The 17,976-nt window shown below is 41.2% G+C and overlaps 1 protein-coding gene across 3 annotated transcripts in view; it reads right to left on the bottom strand.

Moving 5' to 3' along the window:
- The window catches only part of dcaf6 (ddb1 and cul4 associated factor 6), a 235,989-nt gene that overhangs the window by 145,652 nt on the left and 72,361 nt on the right, over positions 1 to 17,976 (bottom strand). For all 3 annotated transcript variants that reach the window (XM_028799737.2, XM_051926116.1, XM_051926115.1), the window contains exons 2-3: positions 6,726 to 6,787; positions 1,219 to 1,311 (exon numbers count right to left, since the gene is read on the bottom strand). In XM_028799737.2, coding sequence (XP_028655570.1) covers positions 1,219 to 1,311; positions 6,726 to 6,787 — 155 coding nt within the window. The remainder of the gene's footprint in view (positions 1 to 1,218; positions 1,312 to 6,725; positions 6,788 to 17,976) is intronic.

Genomic DNA, 17,976 nt, shown 5'->3' with positions numbered 1-17,976 from the left:
AAATATAAAAGTGTGGAAACTTTTTGAACATCCCTTGTAATTATCCTATGACAGCTAGGAAAACAGGCTTTTTTTAATTTTAAGTGAAATATGGTTCAGAAGTAATGAAGCTGTCATATTAATTGAAATAGCCTCTCTGAAATTTAACTTTATATATTGTGTTTTCTTATAAAAGAAAGGTGGTGGCTTCACAAATATTTTCTCAGGCTAAATGAATTGTAGAGATAGGGCCCAACAGGCATAACATTATGGTCTGAATATTAATATTACAAATACATATACGTACATGGAAATGTATTCAAATTTAGGTTATTCAGGGTGCAAAATATACATTTATAATGTATGTAGTTTTTATGTTCTGCTATTATTATTAATACTTACAATTTTTTGCTCACCACATGTCTGCAAAGTATTAAGTATTTATAACTCATGCACAGCAAATTAAAAGAAGCAGATGAAAATACAGTGCAAATTCAAAAGAACTTGGCACTTAAAAATACAGTCCTTCACAAAAATAAAATACATAGCCCACACAAAGTGGTATAATCAAATAGATGCAATGGGGCACAGTTCACACTGTCTTTTTGTAATACACATATAAAAATAGGACAACACCATTAACCATTAAAATGGGGATGCCAGTTAAAGAATAAGATACTGGACTAAACTAAACACTGTTTCTCTTATTTCCATCTTTACAGTTACAGCAAAAATATAATAAAGGTGACCTTAGTACATTTCATTACACCCTATTGTTTTAACCATTATATGTTAATTTAGCCGCAATCTAAGTTGCAGACTGCATATACCAGGTGTTGACTGAGTCAGCAAAAAGGGGCATTGCTAACTTTGAAAAGGCACTATAAATTGTTATTTCAACACTACTGAGTCTTTAAGAAAATCAAAAATATGGCAGGTATTTTCCATTGTCTTTTTTTGTTTGCCTCAATGAATACTTAATAGCTCTGGCAAAAATTAAGGGATCTGAGTTTTAAGAATGAACTAGATGGGGATTAGGAGCAGAACACTCAAAAAGCTGTCCAAGTTGCAGCTTTCACCAATTAAAAATCCAAAGAAATGTACTTTTATTTTGTTTTTGACCGCTGTTTTAATGGATATCACCTTCAGTATCTAGCAAATAACACTGTAACCAACAACTGTTCAATATGAGCTGCATATCAGTATTATATCATTAGTTTCTTGAATAAAATGACTTACCTTTCTTTTATATGGGTTGGTTATTACTAAATTAGTGTCATCTGATCCTGATAAAATATATTCACCAGTATCATTCCACCAAATAGAATTTACCTGCAGTAAACAAAAATGGTTTTTTTAAGTGGCTTCAAAGGAAATGCAGATAATGATTTGAGAAGACAAAAAGCAACATGAATTGCCTAGAAAGGTGTTTCTTAAAAGGTTTAGTCATACACAAAGTTAAATGGAAACTAAGTATGCACTAATGATAATGAAAAAATGAAAGTACATCACAAGGGGATGCATGCAATTGTGCATTAATGCTATATTAAACTTCCAAACTAAAACAGATGAAAAAAGCCCACGTAATAGCATAACTGTTGTGCACCTATAAGCATTTGTTCATGTTCTCTTCACAGGATTGGAAGGCATTTTTTCCTGGCTTGAACGGTGACAAAGTAATGTAAAAGTTTTTCAGAAAGTACCATTTTGCAGCTTTGGAAACTTACGTTGCTTTTAACATTCAATAACATCACATTAAGTAATCATATGCTAATCTAAATGAACATATAGTTACTCTCTCGCTCTGTTGGTTATTTGCAGACATGTGGCAATCATAGTAACTGAAAAACTTTGTACTTTTGTTGCTGGGTGGGGTCCTGTAAAAAAGATAAGAGCTGGGCAGAATGTAGGAGAAGACTAAAGTATTGACTGTTATTTTAAAAACAGTGGAGTAATAAGTGGAGAGCCAGAAATGTGAGAAAAAAACAAATAAATACTGTATGTTGAACAGCTGAAATTAGACTGGAAAAAGTGGTCTGTACACCCTTGCACATACAACTGACTGGGGGGAAAACATCAATATGAGATAGGCATCTTCCAATGAAATTTGAAGAGAAGAGAATTTAATGAGTTCAGACCTTTTCATTTTGTCCTTTAATTTAAAAAAATACTCCTTGTATGAGCAAAAAAAGCAAGTGAATTGTAAATTAAATTGAAAAGACTTCTGTAATATTTAAAATCCAGCCAGGGAAAAAAAGGAAGGAGAAGAGCAATTAAGCAGTAATCCTTACGGATTTAATGGTCACATCCAGGACCTGCTGATGATAAGGAAAAGTGGAAGCCATGAGAAAAACCCTAGAGAAATTTAAGATGAAGAAGGCTGCATTTTGAAGGAAAGTTCCAACATTTGATTGGTGGAGGAGAGATTTGCGGGGTCCCATGCATCATAAAAGAGAGCCTTAGAATGTGACCGACCTCTGATGAACTCTGCCTCTTCCATTTGTATATAAAACATTTTATGACGAAAGAATTTGATTTTGGGTGAGATAGCACTTACGGACACTAAGAATTTAACGGGACAGAACAAGTTACAAACAAACTTAAAGACTATCTTGCATATTATTCAAGGTGATGCTTTTTATGTTATAAGTGTTGTATGTGTTTTTTATTTTTGTCAGTATAGTCAATATAACTGATCTGGCATAACCTTATGAGTGATGTATTTAATAAGGGAAATTCAGTAAGACTATGTACAGTAGGAAGGACTTTCGAAACAGTATCTATTTTGACTGTGTATATAGTTGGGCCACTGAATTGAGTCACAATAAGCAAAGATAGGTAAGAAGAGGTTAAAAGAGAAATATCTTGTTTAAAAAATATAAGAATTTTTATATTGATGAAGAAGAACCTGCCCTTACAGCTTTGTAAACAGCAGCACTGGTAGCTTATGAGCCAAATTTGACTGTTTTATTTCTAAATAAAACTGTGGATTCTAATTAAACCAACTCATTTTTCTTTTGTTTTGGCTTTATTTTACTTTGCTTAATACCATATGTATATGCTTGATGTACATAGTGCCTATAAAAAGTATATACATTTATTGTTATCCATCCATCCATCTTCCAACCCACTGAATCCGAACACAGGGTCACGGGGGTCTGCTGGAGCCAATCCCAGCCAACACTGGGCACAAGGCAGGAACCAATCCAGGGCAGGGTGCCAACCCACCGCATATTTATTGTTATACAACATTGAATAACAGTGGATTTGACTTTGAATTTTTGACATTAATCACCAAAAAAGCTAAAGTGAAAACAGATGTCTGCAAAGTGATTTAATTGCAAATATAAAACATAAAATGATTGATTGCATATTCAGTAGATGAACCTTTAGGAGCCATTTTAGCCTTGAGTCTGAGTGGACACGTCACTATCAGCCTTGCAGATTAGGATACTGAAATATTCACCATTTGTATTTGAAAAACTGCTGAAACTCTTTTAGTTTGCAGTGGGATTATGAATGAACAGCCTTTTTTCAACCACACATTCCTAATTAGATTGAGACTAACCACTCCAGCCATTCCATGACGCTAACATTGTTGTTTATAAGCTATTTATGTGTAGCTTTCCAGCTTGTCTTGCTGGAAAACAAACCTTCTCACAAACCACATTTTTCTTACAGATAACATCAAGTTTTCCTCCAGGATTTCTCTGCATTTATTATATCCTCTACTCTGACAAGCCTTCTAGAGTCTTCTGAAGTGAAGCACCCACACAGTATGATACTGTCACCACCATGTTTCTATGGTTAGGGTGTGTTTTTTGGTAATGTGCAGTATGGTGTTAAGTTTAATGGCCAAAAGCTCAATTAATTTATGCAGTGGAGGAAATAAATACTGAATGCATCAACATTTTTTCAGTAAATATATTTCCAATTAGGCTATTTAGATGAAATTCTTACCAGACATTGGTATTAACTCAAAAAATCCACAAATATAAACAATTCACAACATTAAAGGCCTTAAATACAGGTATGTGTAATAAAGTGGAATGACACAGAGAAAAAGTATTGAACAGACAAATTTAACAATTAGTGGGGAAGACTTTGTTTATAATGACAGCTTCCAAGATTCTTCCTGTATGACGAAACCAATCGCCTGAAGTGCTCAGGTGATATTGACCCATTCTTCTAAAGTGATTGTCTTTAAAGTTTGAAGATTCTGGGGGTCCCTTTTGTAAACCCTGATACTTAGTTTCTTCCATAAATGTTCAGTTGGGTTTAAGTCAAGTGACTGGGCATTCTAACAAATTGATTTTCTTTCTCTGAAACCAACTGCGAGTTTCCTTTGCTGTAGGTTTTGGATCATTGTTCTGCTGGAAGGTCCAACCATGTCTCATCCTCATAATTCTAGTGGATGGTAGCAGATTCATTTCAAGAATTTCTTGGTAAATGGCCCCATTCATTGTTCCTTCAATTACAGGAAGTCTGCCAGTACCATGAGATGACAAACACCCCACACTATAATACTTCCACCTCCAAACTTCACTGTTGATAGAGTTTTACAGGTGATGTGTACTGCCATTTCTCCTCCAAATAAGGTGTGTAGTATGACAACCAAAAAGTTAAACTTTGGTCTTGTCTGACAAGACTACATTCTTCAAGTAATCTCATAGGCTTGTCCAAATGTTGTGCAGCAAACTTTAAACGAGACTTGTAGGGTGAGCGTTCACAGAGACCATGCTGGTGGTGTGCACTGCCTATTGTTGTCCCTGTAACAGCTGTACCAGCTGCCTCCAAGACTTTCTGGAGCTCTTTCCAAGTGGTCCTTGGCTCTTGAGTTACTCTTCTGAATGTCCTTCTGTCAGAAATCTTTCAAGGAGCTCCTGTGCGTGGTCAGATTATTGTGGAGTGATGTTCCCTCCACTTGCGGATAATGGCCCCAGTAGTACTACTGAAAGATTCAGAAGTTTTGAAATATATTTGTAACAAGTTGCATTGATTTGGTTTGCAACCATAAGGCTGCGAAGGTCTTGGAAAAGCTGTTTGCTTTTACCCATCATGAGATGTTTCCTATGTGACACCTTGACAGCAAAACACCTTTTCATACCTCATCAATATATACTAACCCAGCTAATATCGGGCTGCACAGATAGGAGGTGGAATTTCTTTCTAAGTACTCATGGATTTCAGCTAGTTCCTTGCCTTTGTGTACCGCTTTTTCTTAGCATGTTCAATACTTTTTACCCGTGTCATTCCACTTTATTACACATACATTTATTTATGGCCTCTAATGTTGTGAATTTTATATTATATTTGTGAATGTCTTAATACCAATGTCTGGTGAGAATTTTATGTGAACATTCTCATTGGAAATATATTTACTGAAAAAAATGTTGATGCGTTCAATACTTATTTACCCCACTGTATATACTTGTGTTAAGGTTTAATTTTGATGTTAATTAAAAGCAGAAATTTTGAAATTATATGGCATGCAGCTGCCTGCAGTGATCAAGAGTCAAAGAAAGTATAAAAGCATTTCATTTTTAACTGAAAGAGGAAAAAAGTACAACCTCAAGGGTACTTGTATGCTGTGTGTAATGCCAACAGAATGGTCTCTAAGCATTTTTATAATTATGATACAGAACTAAGCTGTTGAATTGACTAAGGAGTGGAAGAAAATTGCATATTATATTTTGCTATATTTAATGTGTTTTATTTAACATGTTTATGAATGTCTCATACATAATACATATTATAAAATATATTTTACTCGCTTCGCTCGCCAACCCCTCCCCCTAACACTATGCGCCATTGTGAAGAGGGGGCTGAACACACCCCAAGGAGACATGGCCGCTCCTTTGAAACCCCTGTTAAAAGGTGATACAATGGGAAACAAAATTCCTTTATTTTTTTTAACCTCCTCTTTGCTCAATCAGCTGCTGGCTTGCTGCTTCTGCCGTGCCACGTGATCTGCACTTCGCTCTCCTACCCCCTCCATCCCTACCAGCACTACGCGCCATTGTGAAAAGGGGGGCTGAATGCACCCTAAGGAGACGTGGTCGCTCCTCCGGTCGCTCCTCCGAAGGTCCACATTAATGGTGATAAAATGGGAAGCAAATAACAGTTGTTTCTTTTATCTCCTCTTTGCTCGATCAGCTGCTGGCTTGCTGCTGCTCCTGTGAGGCGTGATCTGCATTTCGTGCGGCGCTTCAAACGTTTTAACGTCACTGCCTTGTCTCTCTTGTCCCCCAGACATCCTCAAACACTATTCGATTTCTTTTCAGTGTTCCATTATTTCACTGAGTAATATTTTCCGTTTGTTTGCGCTAATTTGAGCTTTACTCTCATTTTCTTGAGACTTTTGAATTTTCCTACTTGCATTATCTCTAACCTGCTCTGCAAGTGTATCACGGGACTTGCTTCCAAAGGTTATAAGTATGACGTGACTTGCTGGTCTCGCAGAAAGTGAAAGTGTCTCTCTCTCTCAAAGATCTCCCTTCAAAAGATCATGTTTCGTCGCAGTCTCATTCCAAGTTTTTTTTTTTTTTTTTTTTTTAATAATAGAGACATATGCTATAAAATGGAACTTGACATAAATTATTCATATATAATCCAGCTCTCAATATTATTGGTAAAGGAAAATAAGGGTTAAACATTGATAGCTTAAACTATAGGTACTGGCTCAGGAAATAAAAAGGGGGCTATAGTGGAAGTTTCACAATGTAATTAACTCTAGATATACTTACGCAGCCATCGTGGACATTCAGTGTTGTCTCAAGTTTTAGTCTTTGGACAAATTCACTTCTTCCTGGAAAAGGAGAAGATTTTAAAATATGTGCAAAATTATTTCTGTACATTTTACCACATAAACTAAATATTTACAATGATAATTTTTAGTAGTAATGATAGACTGCAATATTTTTGTTTTGCCTTAAAAAGTGATTTAATATGATGTCAAAGGGCATTTCTAAAAGCTTTTCATGTCTTATTAGATACTAGCAAAATACCCGCGCTTCGCGGAGCTCAGCTCGGAGCAAAATTAAGTGAATGAAATGAGGTGAATGGGAGGGGAGATGATCACGTGACTCCCCCACCCCCCTTAACTCTCCATCCCTCCACAAACACACAAAGACAGTCTCTCGGATCCCAACTCTCCTTTCGCACACCGCGTCTACTAAACACTAAGAAACACTAAGCAGAAACACTAAAGGAAAAAATACTATTCAGTAAGCAGCGCGTCTACTAAACAGTAAATCAGTAAAGGAGACAGGAGTAAACACTAAGGGAAAAGAACGGCAAGACCGCGCCAGCTGCGGAGCTCAGCTCGGAGCGAAATGAAATGAATGAAATGAGGTGAATGGGAGGGGAGATAATCACATGACTCCCAACACCCACCTTAACTCTCCATCCCTCCACAAACACAGTGTCTCGGATCCCAACTCTCCTTTATATATATATAGATTACACATAAAAGAAAAATGTCTCATGACATTAGCCTTTATTTTTTATAAATTCTTCTATAATGTCATTTAATTTTATACTTTAGGGCTCAAGATTACTTACTAAAACCATATTGCCTTTTCCTAAAGGTAACATGCTAAAGATCTACTGCTTCATCAACTTATTGCAAACATGCCTAATGCTGGTTTGAAAACCTTACAACATTGGTTTTGTTTTTTCTTTTCGAAGGACTAATGCAAGACCTTCTTTATAGATCTGGGTTGATCTTATAGAAATTGACAATCGGATAGGACTTTCTTATGTCATCTCTCCACACCTAGAAGCATGTCAAGAAAGCAAACGTTATATAATAATATTTTATTTATATTGCACCTTTCCAAATGTTTGTTTATACACAAAAGAGAGAGAAAAAAACAGAATACTATTACAATGTAGGCATTTTTGAACAGGTTTTGAACCCAAATTTATCAGAAAGGTGGCTCACCAATTTGCCCATCTACCAACTTCCACAAAACACAGTTTACCTCCAACTGGGATTTTAAGGGCTGACTGGATGATTCTGGCATCAGTTTTTTTCCCCAGCATTAACCTCATGCATAACTAGCCACGCATAAGCTTCACGTCCTATGTTAAAGTGTTATCCTTTATATTTTCATAATTAAAATAAACTGAAGATTACAGGTGTTTATTTTATTAGCAAAATTAAATATTGTAGGCTTATTGTTCAATAACTATTAAATACGTCTGTTTTCCTAAACATAAATAAGATCCCTTAAAAGATTTTTTTTATTAATACATTATTTACCAAGAACAATTATCCATAATACATATGCATCTGTATTATGGATAATTGTTCTTGGTAAATAATGTATTAATAAAAAAAAAAAAAAAAAAAAAAAAAAAAAAATCTTTTAAGGGATCTTATTTATAATACATATGCATCTGCCCCTCCTTTAACCGTCACCTTATCGTGGTGGAGGGGTTTGCGTGTCCCAATGATCCTAGGAGCTCTGATGTCCGGGGCTTTATGCCCCTGGTAGGGCCACCCAAGGCAAACTGGTCCTAGGTGAGGGATGAGACAAAGAGCGGTTAAACAAACCTCCTATGAAGAAAAACAATTTTGGACGGCGTTTTCCCTTGCCCGGACGCGGGTCACCGGGGCCCCACTCTGGAGCCAGGCCTGGAGGTGGGGCTCGATGGCGAGCGCCTGGTGGCCGGGCCTGCACCCATGGGGCTCGGCCGGGCACAGCCCGAAGAGGCAACGTGGGTCCCCCTTCCCATGGGCTCACCACCTATGGGAGGGGCCAAGGAGGTCGGGTGCAGTGTGAGTTGGGTGGTGGCCGAAGGCGGGGACCTTGGCGGTCCGATCCTCGGCTACAGAAACTGGCTCTTGGGACGTGGAATGTCACCTCTCTGAAGGGGAAGGAGCCTGAGCTAGTGCGCGAAGTTGAGAGGTTCCGGCTAGATATAGTCGGACTCACCTCGACGCACAGCTTGGACTCTGGAACCAATCTCCTTGAGAGGGGCTGGACTCTCTACCACTCTGGAGTTGCCCCCGGTGAGAGGCGCCGAGCAGGTGTGGGTATACTTATTGCCCCCCAACTTGGAGCCTGTACATTGGGGTTTACCCCGGTGGACGAGAGGGTAGCCTCCCTTCGCCTTCGGGTGGGGGGACGGGTCCTAACTGTTGTTTGTGCGTATGCACCGAACAGCAGTTCGGAGTACCCACCCTTTTTGGAGTCCCTGGAGGGGGTGCTAGAGGGCATACCTTCTGGGGACTCCCTCGTTCTGCTGGGAGACTTCAATGCTCACGTGGGCAATGACAGTGAGACCTGGAAGGGCGTGATTGGGAGGAATGGCCCCCCTGATCTGAACCCGAGCGGTGTTTTGTTATTGGACTTCTGTGCTCGTCACGGATTGTCCATAACGAACACCATGTTCAAGCATAGGGGTGTTCATATGTGCACTTGGCACCAGGACACCCTAGACCTCAGTTCGATGATCGACTTTGTGGTCGTGTCGTCGGACTTGCAGCCACATGTCTTGGACACTCGGGTGAAGAGAGGGGCGGAGCTGTCAACTGATCACCACCTGGTGGTGAGTTGGCTTCGATGGTGGGGGAGGATGCCGGTCAGGCGTGGTAGGCCCAAACGTGTTGTGAGGGTCTGCTGGGAACGTCTGGCAGAGCCCCCTGTCAGAAGTAGCTTCAACTCCCACCTCCGGCAGAACTTCGACCACATCCCGAGGGAGGTGGGGGACATTGAGTCCGAATGGGCCATGTTCCGTGCCTCTATTGTTGAGGCAGCTGACCGGAGCTGTGGCCGTAAGGTGGTCGGTGCCTGTCGTGGCGGCAATCCCCGAACCCGCTGGTGGACACCGGCGGTGAAGGATGCCGTCAAGCTGAAGAAGGAGTCCTACAGGACCCTTTTGTCCTGTGGGACCCCGGAGGCAGCTGATAGGTACCGGCAGGCCAAGCGGAATGCGGCTTTGGTGGTTGCTGAGGCAAAAACTCGGGCGTGGGAGGAGTTTGGGGAGGCCATGGAGAATGACTTTCGGACGGCTTCGAGGAGATTCTGGTCCACCATCCGGCGTCTCAGGAAGGGGAAGCAGTGCAGTGTCAACACTGTATATGGTGGGGATGGTGCGCTGCTGACCTCGACTCGGGACGTTGTGGGTCGGTGGGGGGAATACTTCGAAGACCTCCTCAATCCCATTAACATGCCTTCCAATGAGGAAGCAGAGCCTGGGGACTCAGAGGTGGGCTCCCCCATCTCTGGGACTGAGGTCACCGAGGTGGTCAAAAAACTCCTTGGTGGCAGGGCCCCGGGGGTGGATGAGATACGCCCGGAGTTCCTCAAGACTCTGGATGTTGTAGGACTGTCTTGGCTGACACGCCTCTGCAACATTGCATGGACATCAGGGACAGTGCCTCTGGATTGGCAGACCGGGGTGGTGGTCCCCCTCTTTAAGAAGGGGGATCGGAGGGTGTGTTCCAACTACAGAGGGATCACACTCCTCAGCCTCCCTGGAAAAGTCTATTCAGGGGTCCTGGAGAGGAGGGTCCGTCGGATAGTCGAGCCTCGGATTCAGGAGGAACAGTGTGGTTTTCGTCCTGGTCGCGGAACAGTGGACCAGCTCTATACCCTTAGCAGGGTCCTGGAGGGTGCATGGGAGTTTGCCCAACCAGTCTACATGTGTTTTGTGGACTTAGAAAAGGCATTCGACCGTGTCCCTCGGGGAATCCTGTGGGGGGTACTCCGAGAGTATGGGGTACCGGCCCCCCTGATAAGGGCTGTTCGGTCCCTGTACGATCGGTGCAAGAGCTTGGTCCGCATTGCCGGCAGTAAGTCGAACCCGTTTCCAGTGAGAGTTGGACTCCGCCAGGGCTGCCCTTTGTCACCGATTCTGTTCATAACTTTTATGGACAGAATTTCTAGGCGCAGCCAGGGTGTTGAGGGGGTCCGGTTTGGTGGGCTCAGGATTGAGTCACTGCTTTTTGCAGATGATGTTGTCCTGTTTGCTTCATCAGGCCGTGATCTTCAGCTCTCTCTGGATCGGTTCGCAGCCGAGTGTGAAGCGGCTGGGATGAGAATCAGCACCTCCAAATCCGAGACCATGGTCCTCAGCCGGAAAAGGGTGGAGTGCCCTCTCAGGGTTGGTAGCGAGATCCTGCCCCAAGTGGAGGAGTTCAAGTATCTCGGGGTCTTGTTCACGAGTGAGGGAAGAATGGAGCGTGAGATCGACAGGCGGATCGGTGCGGCATCCGCAGTAATGCGGGCGTTGCATCGGTCTGTCGTGGTGAAAAAGGAGCTGAGCCGCAAGGCGAAGCTCTCAATTTACCAGTCGATCTATATTCCTACCCTCACCTATGGTCATGAGCTATGGGTAGTGACCGAAAGAACGAGATCGCGAATACAAGCGGCTTAAATGAGTTTCCTCCGCAGGGTGTCTGGGCTTTCCCTTAAAGATAGGGTGAGAAGCTCAGTCATCCGGGAGGGGCTCAGAGTAGAGCCGCTGCTCCTCCGCATCGAGAGGAGTCAGATGAGGTGGCTCGGGCATCTGATCAGGATGCCTCCTGGACGCCTCCCTGGTGAGGTGTTCCGGGCACGTCCAACCGGGAGGAGGCCCCGGGGAAGACCCAGGACACGCTGGAGGGACTATGTCTCTCGACTGGCCTGGGAACGCCTTGGGATTCTCCCGGAAGAGCTAGAAGAAGTGTCCGGGGAGAGGGAAGTCTGGGCATCTCTGCTCAAGCTGCTGCCCCCGCGACCCGACCTCGGATAAGCGGGAGACAATGGATGGACATATGCATCTGGTACATACATATTAATATTAACAAAAAAGCTAAAACAACATTTGTCAATGTCAATTTATTTATATAGCACATTTAAAACAACATAGTAATGCTGTGGCCAAAGTGCTTTACAATAACAGAATAAAAGAAAAACAAAACAAATTAACATAAAACATAAATAGAAATAAAATATATGAACATAAAATACATAATAAATAGAAGTAATGTTATATACATAAAAAATAGAAGTAATGTTATATAATCACAAAGAGGAAACCATCAGTATTACTGAAGGTTACGGAATGCAAGTGAATAGAAATGTGTCTTTAATCTTGTTTTAAACAGTTCAATTGTAGACCACTCCTTTATATGATGAGGTAAAGAGTTCCACAGGCAAGGCACAGCAGCTGCAAAAGCCCTGTCCCCCTTGGTTTTACACTTGGTACGAGGGACAACCAGAGACAGCTGACCAGATGATCTAAGCACTCTAGATGGCTGATGTAAAACACATAGTTCAGATAAATAGGCAGGAGCAAGCCCATGTAAAGATTTAAAAACTAGCAGCAAGATTTTAAAATCAATTCGAAAACTGACAGGCAGCCAGGGTAAAGAAGCTAAAATAGGAGAAACAGAGTCATAATTTCTTGCCCCAACCAGAAAGCGAGCAGCAGCATTTTGGACCAACTGTAACCTGTGTATCAGGGATTTATTAATCCTAGAATACAGCGAGTTGCATTAATCGAGGCGAGAAAAAATAAATGCATGAGTAGCTATCTCAAGATCCGTAGAAGATAAAAAAGGCTTTATCTTACCTAATAGACGAAGTTGGAAAAAGCAACTCTTGACTACAGAATTTACTTGTTTCTCAAAAGAGAGGTTACTATCAAAGGTAACACCAAGATTGCGGACTTGAGGTTTGGAAAAGACAGAGAAAAAGCCATGAAGTCCAAGACCAATTTGGGCTTTAGCTGATGGACCCACTATAAGCACCTTTGTTTTATTTTGATTTAGATCAAGAAAATTATTAGCCATCAGGATCTTAGTTCAGACAGACAGTTGTGGAGTTGATTTGTTGTAAAGTTGCAGACAGGAATATAAACCTGAGTATCATCAGCATAGCAGTGAAAAGAAATGTTAAATTTCCTAAAAATCGCTCCAATAGGGTGAAGGTATATGGAGAATAAAATGGATCCCTGAGGAACACCATATTTAAGAGGAGCAGTAGATGAAGAAGAGGAATTAAAAGTCACTGAAAAGTGTATACCAGTTAAATATGACCTGAACCAGTTAAGAGCAGCCCATTTAAGCCCAACAAGATGTTCAAGCCGCAACAGCAATATCTCATGGTTCATAGTGTCAAAGGCAGCGGACAGGTCAAGGAGGAGAAGGACTGCCGCATCACCAGAGTCAGTAATAAGAGAGATGTTGTTGAACACTTTCAGGAGTGCCGTTTCAACACTATGATAACGCCTAAAGCCAGATTGGTACAGTAGATCTCAAATAAATTATTGGAGTTAAGGTGATCAACCAATTGATTATAAATAATTCTTTCTAGAATATTAGCCAGAAATGGCAGTTGGGAAATTGGACGAAAATTGGCTAAAACTCCAGGATCTAATTCTGCCTTTTTTAGACGGGGACGAACTGCAGTATGTTTAAAAAATGAGGGCACAACTCCCGAACTAATAGAATCACTGATGATGGTTAGTAAGGGTGGGCCCAACACATCAAAGGCTTCCACTAAGAGACGTGGTGGTACAATATCCAGAGGACTGGGGGCTGGTTTAAGGGTGTCAATAGTTCTTTTTGGCTGTGAAAGTGACACTAGATCAAAGGATTCTAAGACAATGTCATGATTAACAGTAGAAAGTTCATAGCCCGTTTGAACAATGCCACGGCGGATAGTATCGATTTTGCTGACAAAGAATAATAGAATCTGGTCACATGAATGAACAATGCTATTTGATCCCATCGCAGAGTGGGGGTGAATGGCCGAATTAATTGAATTAAATAAGACCCTAGGATTCTTTGAGTGAAGGGATACTAAATCGGCAAAGAAGTTTTGTTTCGTTATCTTAACTTCAGCCTGGAAATTGAAAAGAGAAGTCCTAAAAATCTGTTTAGAGACAATCAGTCCATCTTTTTCCAATGCCGTTCAGCAGTTCGACAGGCACAGCTCAGTGATCATGTATTTTCATTTAGCCAGGGAGCAGGTCTACCCTTATTACTGTGTATCTTGGGCGGAGCAATCGAGTCTAAAATCGTTTTACAGGAAGAATTAAATTTTACGACAGAATCATCGATACCATTATTTTGGTCATGCACATAAAGACTAGAGAAAATGGTTTTAAAATCAGATATAATAGAAGAAATTTAAAAAGCGCAAGCAGCGTGGGGGACAGCTATTAGTCGAGACATTAACATTTATTTTTATAGCAACTTTTCACACAAACAATGTAGCTCAAAGTGGTTTACAAAATGTCAAAGAAGTAGATACATGCAAAGAAAAACAAATTAAAATTAGATAATAGAAGAAATTTAAAAAGCGCAAGCAGCGTGGGGGACAGCTATTAGTCGAGACATTAACATTTATTTTTAAAGCAACTTTTCACACAAACAATGTAGCTCAAAGTGGTTTACAAAATGTCAAAGAAGTAGATACATGCAAAGAAAAACAAATTAAAATTAGATAATAGAAGAAATTTAAAAAGCGCAAGCAGCGTGGGGGACAGCTATTAGTCGAGACATTAACATTTATTTTTATAGCAACTTTTCACACAAACAATGTAGCTCAAAGTGGTTTACAAAATGTCAAAGAAGTAGATACATGCAAAGAAAAACAAATTAAAATTAGATAAGAATAATAATGGATAAAGAGTATACACAAAATAATGCACACTTAATATTATTTATCGTATTTTTCGCTCCATAATATGCACCTGACCATAAGACTCGCCTACATTTAGAGGAGGAAAACAAGAAGAAAAATATTCTGAACCAAATGGTGTACTAATATATTTAATAAAATATAGCAGAATAATATTTCAATCATGTAAAGTCAACAGGAGTATTAAGAACCATCATCACTGTCATTAACAACTGAGGAGAGACTTTAAGGTTCAAGTACACTTCTAGTTTTCTGGAAACCTCATGAACTCCTCGTCGCTAGTGTCAGAATTTATGAAGCTCAGTTGCATAACCTGTCCAAAGCCACCAGGGGACAAAGCACATTTGGACCAATGCTCCCTGAAGTTATATCGCCAGCCTAGTCCCATCTCTATTTGTAATGCCACAAAGCCCTTTATCTCATCTTTTGTTGTGGTTTCCACTTTGAAAAACGAGAATGTGGTGCAAGCGCAGCCTGGGATTCAAAAAATTGCTCTGCATAAACATTTGTCTCGTCTGACAGTAGCTGAAAGGCAGCCTCAGGAAAGAACAGCCTGAAGTAGTCCAGCGGCTAGTAATCTGTTGTGTGCAACAGCAAGCATGCTGTCTTGTGAAGTCCGGTAGCCAGTTCTGCTCCCATGGATCAATGTTTGGGTATTCTTCCCACATGAACCTTGCCGTAGGTGCATCGGCTGCGTGAATGCGCTTAGCTGGCAGCCAATCAGCTGATGCCAGTTCCTCACTCTCTTGCTCAATCTCCTGATCATTCTCAACAAAATCAGATTCTGAAAAAAATCAGAGTCTAACTCACCGATAATGCACAAGACATCGACTGCTGAGTATTTTGTTTTCTGCACTCGCTTCGCTCCCTCATGAGATATCGATGCCATCTTGCCTTTGTTTACATTTCGTAACACACACACACACACACACACACACACACACACACACACACACACACACACACACAAGGATTAGATGCGGAGTCAATGAGTCTAACATTCCTCCAAGCAGAGAGGGAATGACTGTAACGTAACGGTGAGTTTTGTCGCCATTAAAAGCTGATTGTCGCCCTTTATCCCTGGATGTCAACTTTTGTCAGGTAATACACATCACGGTCTGTGACGCAATATTTACTCCATAAGACGCACAAACATTTCCACCCACTTTTGGGGGAAAAAAGTGTGTCTTATGGAGCAAAAAATACGGTAATTAAGTGAAATATAGTCCATAAATATAGAATTGTTTTTTAAAGTCTCTAAATGACCAATGATAAGTCAGGTGGCCAGGGTGACCCACCTCCAACTGGACATTCTGCCCAACATTAATATTCTTAAGTAGTACATTTTGGGTTTTTTTTTATCCTTCATTTTAGAGAATTTACTTTCATTCAAGCATTCAAACATCACAGGTGGCTACCGCACAGAACTTTGATCAGGTGGTGCTAGCACAGAATGCCACCAAATAAGAATTAAATAAAAACTAAATAAAATAAATAAATAAATAAAAGCCTTGTGTTTATTGTTTAACTATATTTTTGTGGGTGACTGCCATATTCTCACAGGGGTTAGCAGCTGAGGTGGGACACCTCCAAAAAAAGTGGTGTGGTGAGCAGGCATCTGCTTTGGTGATTGGCACAGGTGTAGGTTGTTGAAGTACATTCGGCAGTGATTACAGTATTTAGTCTTCTTCAGTATAATGTGACATGCTTCAAATACTTGGATTTGGGGATTTTTGGGCCATTCTTCTCTGAAGATCCTCTTAAGCTCTGTCAGGTTAGATGGAGACTATTGGTGGACATCTAATTCCAGGTCTCCCCCAAGATGTTGATTGGGCTGAAGTCCAGGCTCTGGCTGGGCAACTCAAGGACTTTCCCATAGTTGTCTCTAAGCCACTCCTGTGCTGTTTTTGCTTTGTGCTTAGAGTCCCAGTAAAAGGTTCAGAATGTTCTTGTGCAGGTTTTCATTAAGGATATCTCTGTAATTTGCTCCATTCAGATTGCATATGTCATGAGCAGCCTCTGGTTTCGTTCGTGATAACGTTAATCTTCTTTTAAGCCGACCAGAAAATCTTGTTTCTCCTTGTCTGAGGGATCTTAGGCGAATTTTTGCAAGCAGATTTCCATGTGTCTTTTACTAAGGAGAAGCTCCTGCTTGGCTATTCAGTAGTAAAACCCAGAATGACTGAGTGTTGCACTGATGTTTGTCCTTCTGGAAGTTTTTCCATCTCCACAAAGGTACTCTGGAGCTGAGACAGAGTGACTATTGGTTCTTGGTCATATCTCTTACCATGAGTCTTTCTCCCACAATTCTTCAGTTTGGCCAGCTCTAGAAAAAGTCTTAGTTGTTCTAAACTTTGTCCACTTAAGAATAATGACAACGACTGTGATCTTGGCAATCTTCAATCCTGCATGATTTTTGTTTTGTATATCTTCCTCAGATCTGTGTCTCAGCACAATCCTGTCTCTAAGATCAAACATAATGAAGTGGTTTTTGCTCTTATATATATTGTCAACTGTAGGACCTTAAATAGTGAGGTGTGTGCCTTTCCTATGAACTGACCACAAGTGGACTCTAAACAAGGTGTATACGAGGGTTGTCTGGGTTCTGCGCGGAATCACTCGAAATAAGTAGCCAAGGATTTTTTTTTCCTATTTTTCTCATGTACTTCGATCCTTTTTAAACTTTTTCCAAGTATTCACCGCCAACATCAATGCACTTTTGGGCTCTTCTGACCCACGCCACAAAACACTCGCGAAAGGCTGTCTTTGGGAGGTTGTCCAGCTGTTCTTTGACAGCTGCAATCAGTTCCTCTCGAGTTTCGAAGTTGTGGCCTTGCAGGGGTTCTGTCACCTTCGGGAAGAGCCAAAAGTCACATGGTGCAAGATCAAGCGAGTAGGGTGGCGGGTTCAAAACGTTGACACCACTGTCTTCAATGAAATGCTTCGTCGCATTAGCCGTGTGGGCTGGCGCATTGTCATGATGCAAAAAGTGCCTTTGCAAGTTCTTGGACCAGCCTCTAGCCATCGCAGAAAAAACGTCAGGCAGGCACTGAGTGGTGTACCACTCAGAGGTGACAGTTGTCCCCTCCATCAGCGGAATTGACGCGACAATGCCATCGATGTTGAAAAAGTTGGCAAACATGGTGCGTTCCACCGAGCAGATTAAACCATCAGAAAAGTCGTAAAAAATCATTACTCGAAAGTCACGCACGCACGGAGTCGGGAGCTTCGCCGCTAGCGCCAGCTGCGCACTCTCAGTTCGTTTGCTTCTCGTGTTCATTCTGAAGGAAGAGAGGGAGCAAAACATCTGAACAAAAACATGCAACCACTTGAATAATCCCTCTACACAGCAGAA

The sequence above is a fragment of the Erpetoichthys calabaricus genome, chromosome 4 (genome assembly GCF_900747795.2).
Source record: "Erpetoichthys calabaricus chromosome 4, fErpCal1.3, whole genome shotgun sequence".
NCBI lineage: Eukaryota > Metazoa > Chordata > Cladistia > Polypteriformes > Polypteridae > Erpetoichthys > Erpetoichthys calabaricus.
Note: the sequence above shows the minus strand (reverse complement) of the source record. Positions and strands in the feature narration are given on the sequence as shown.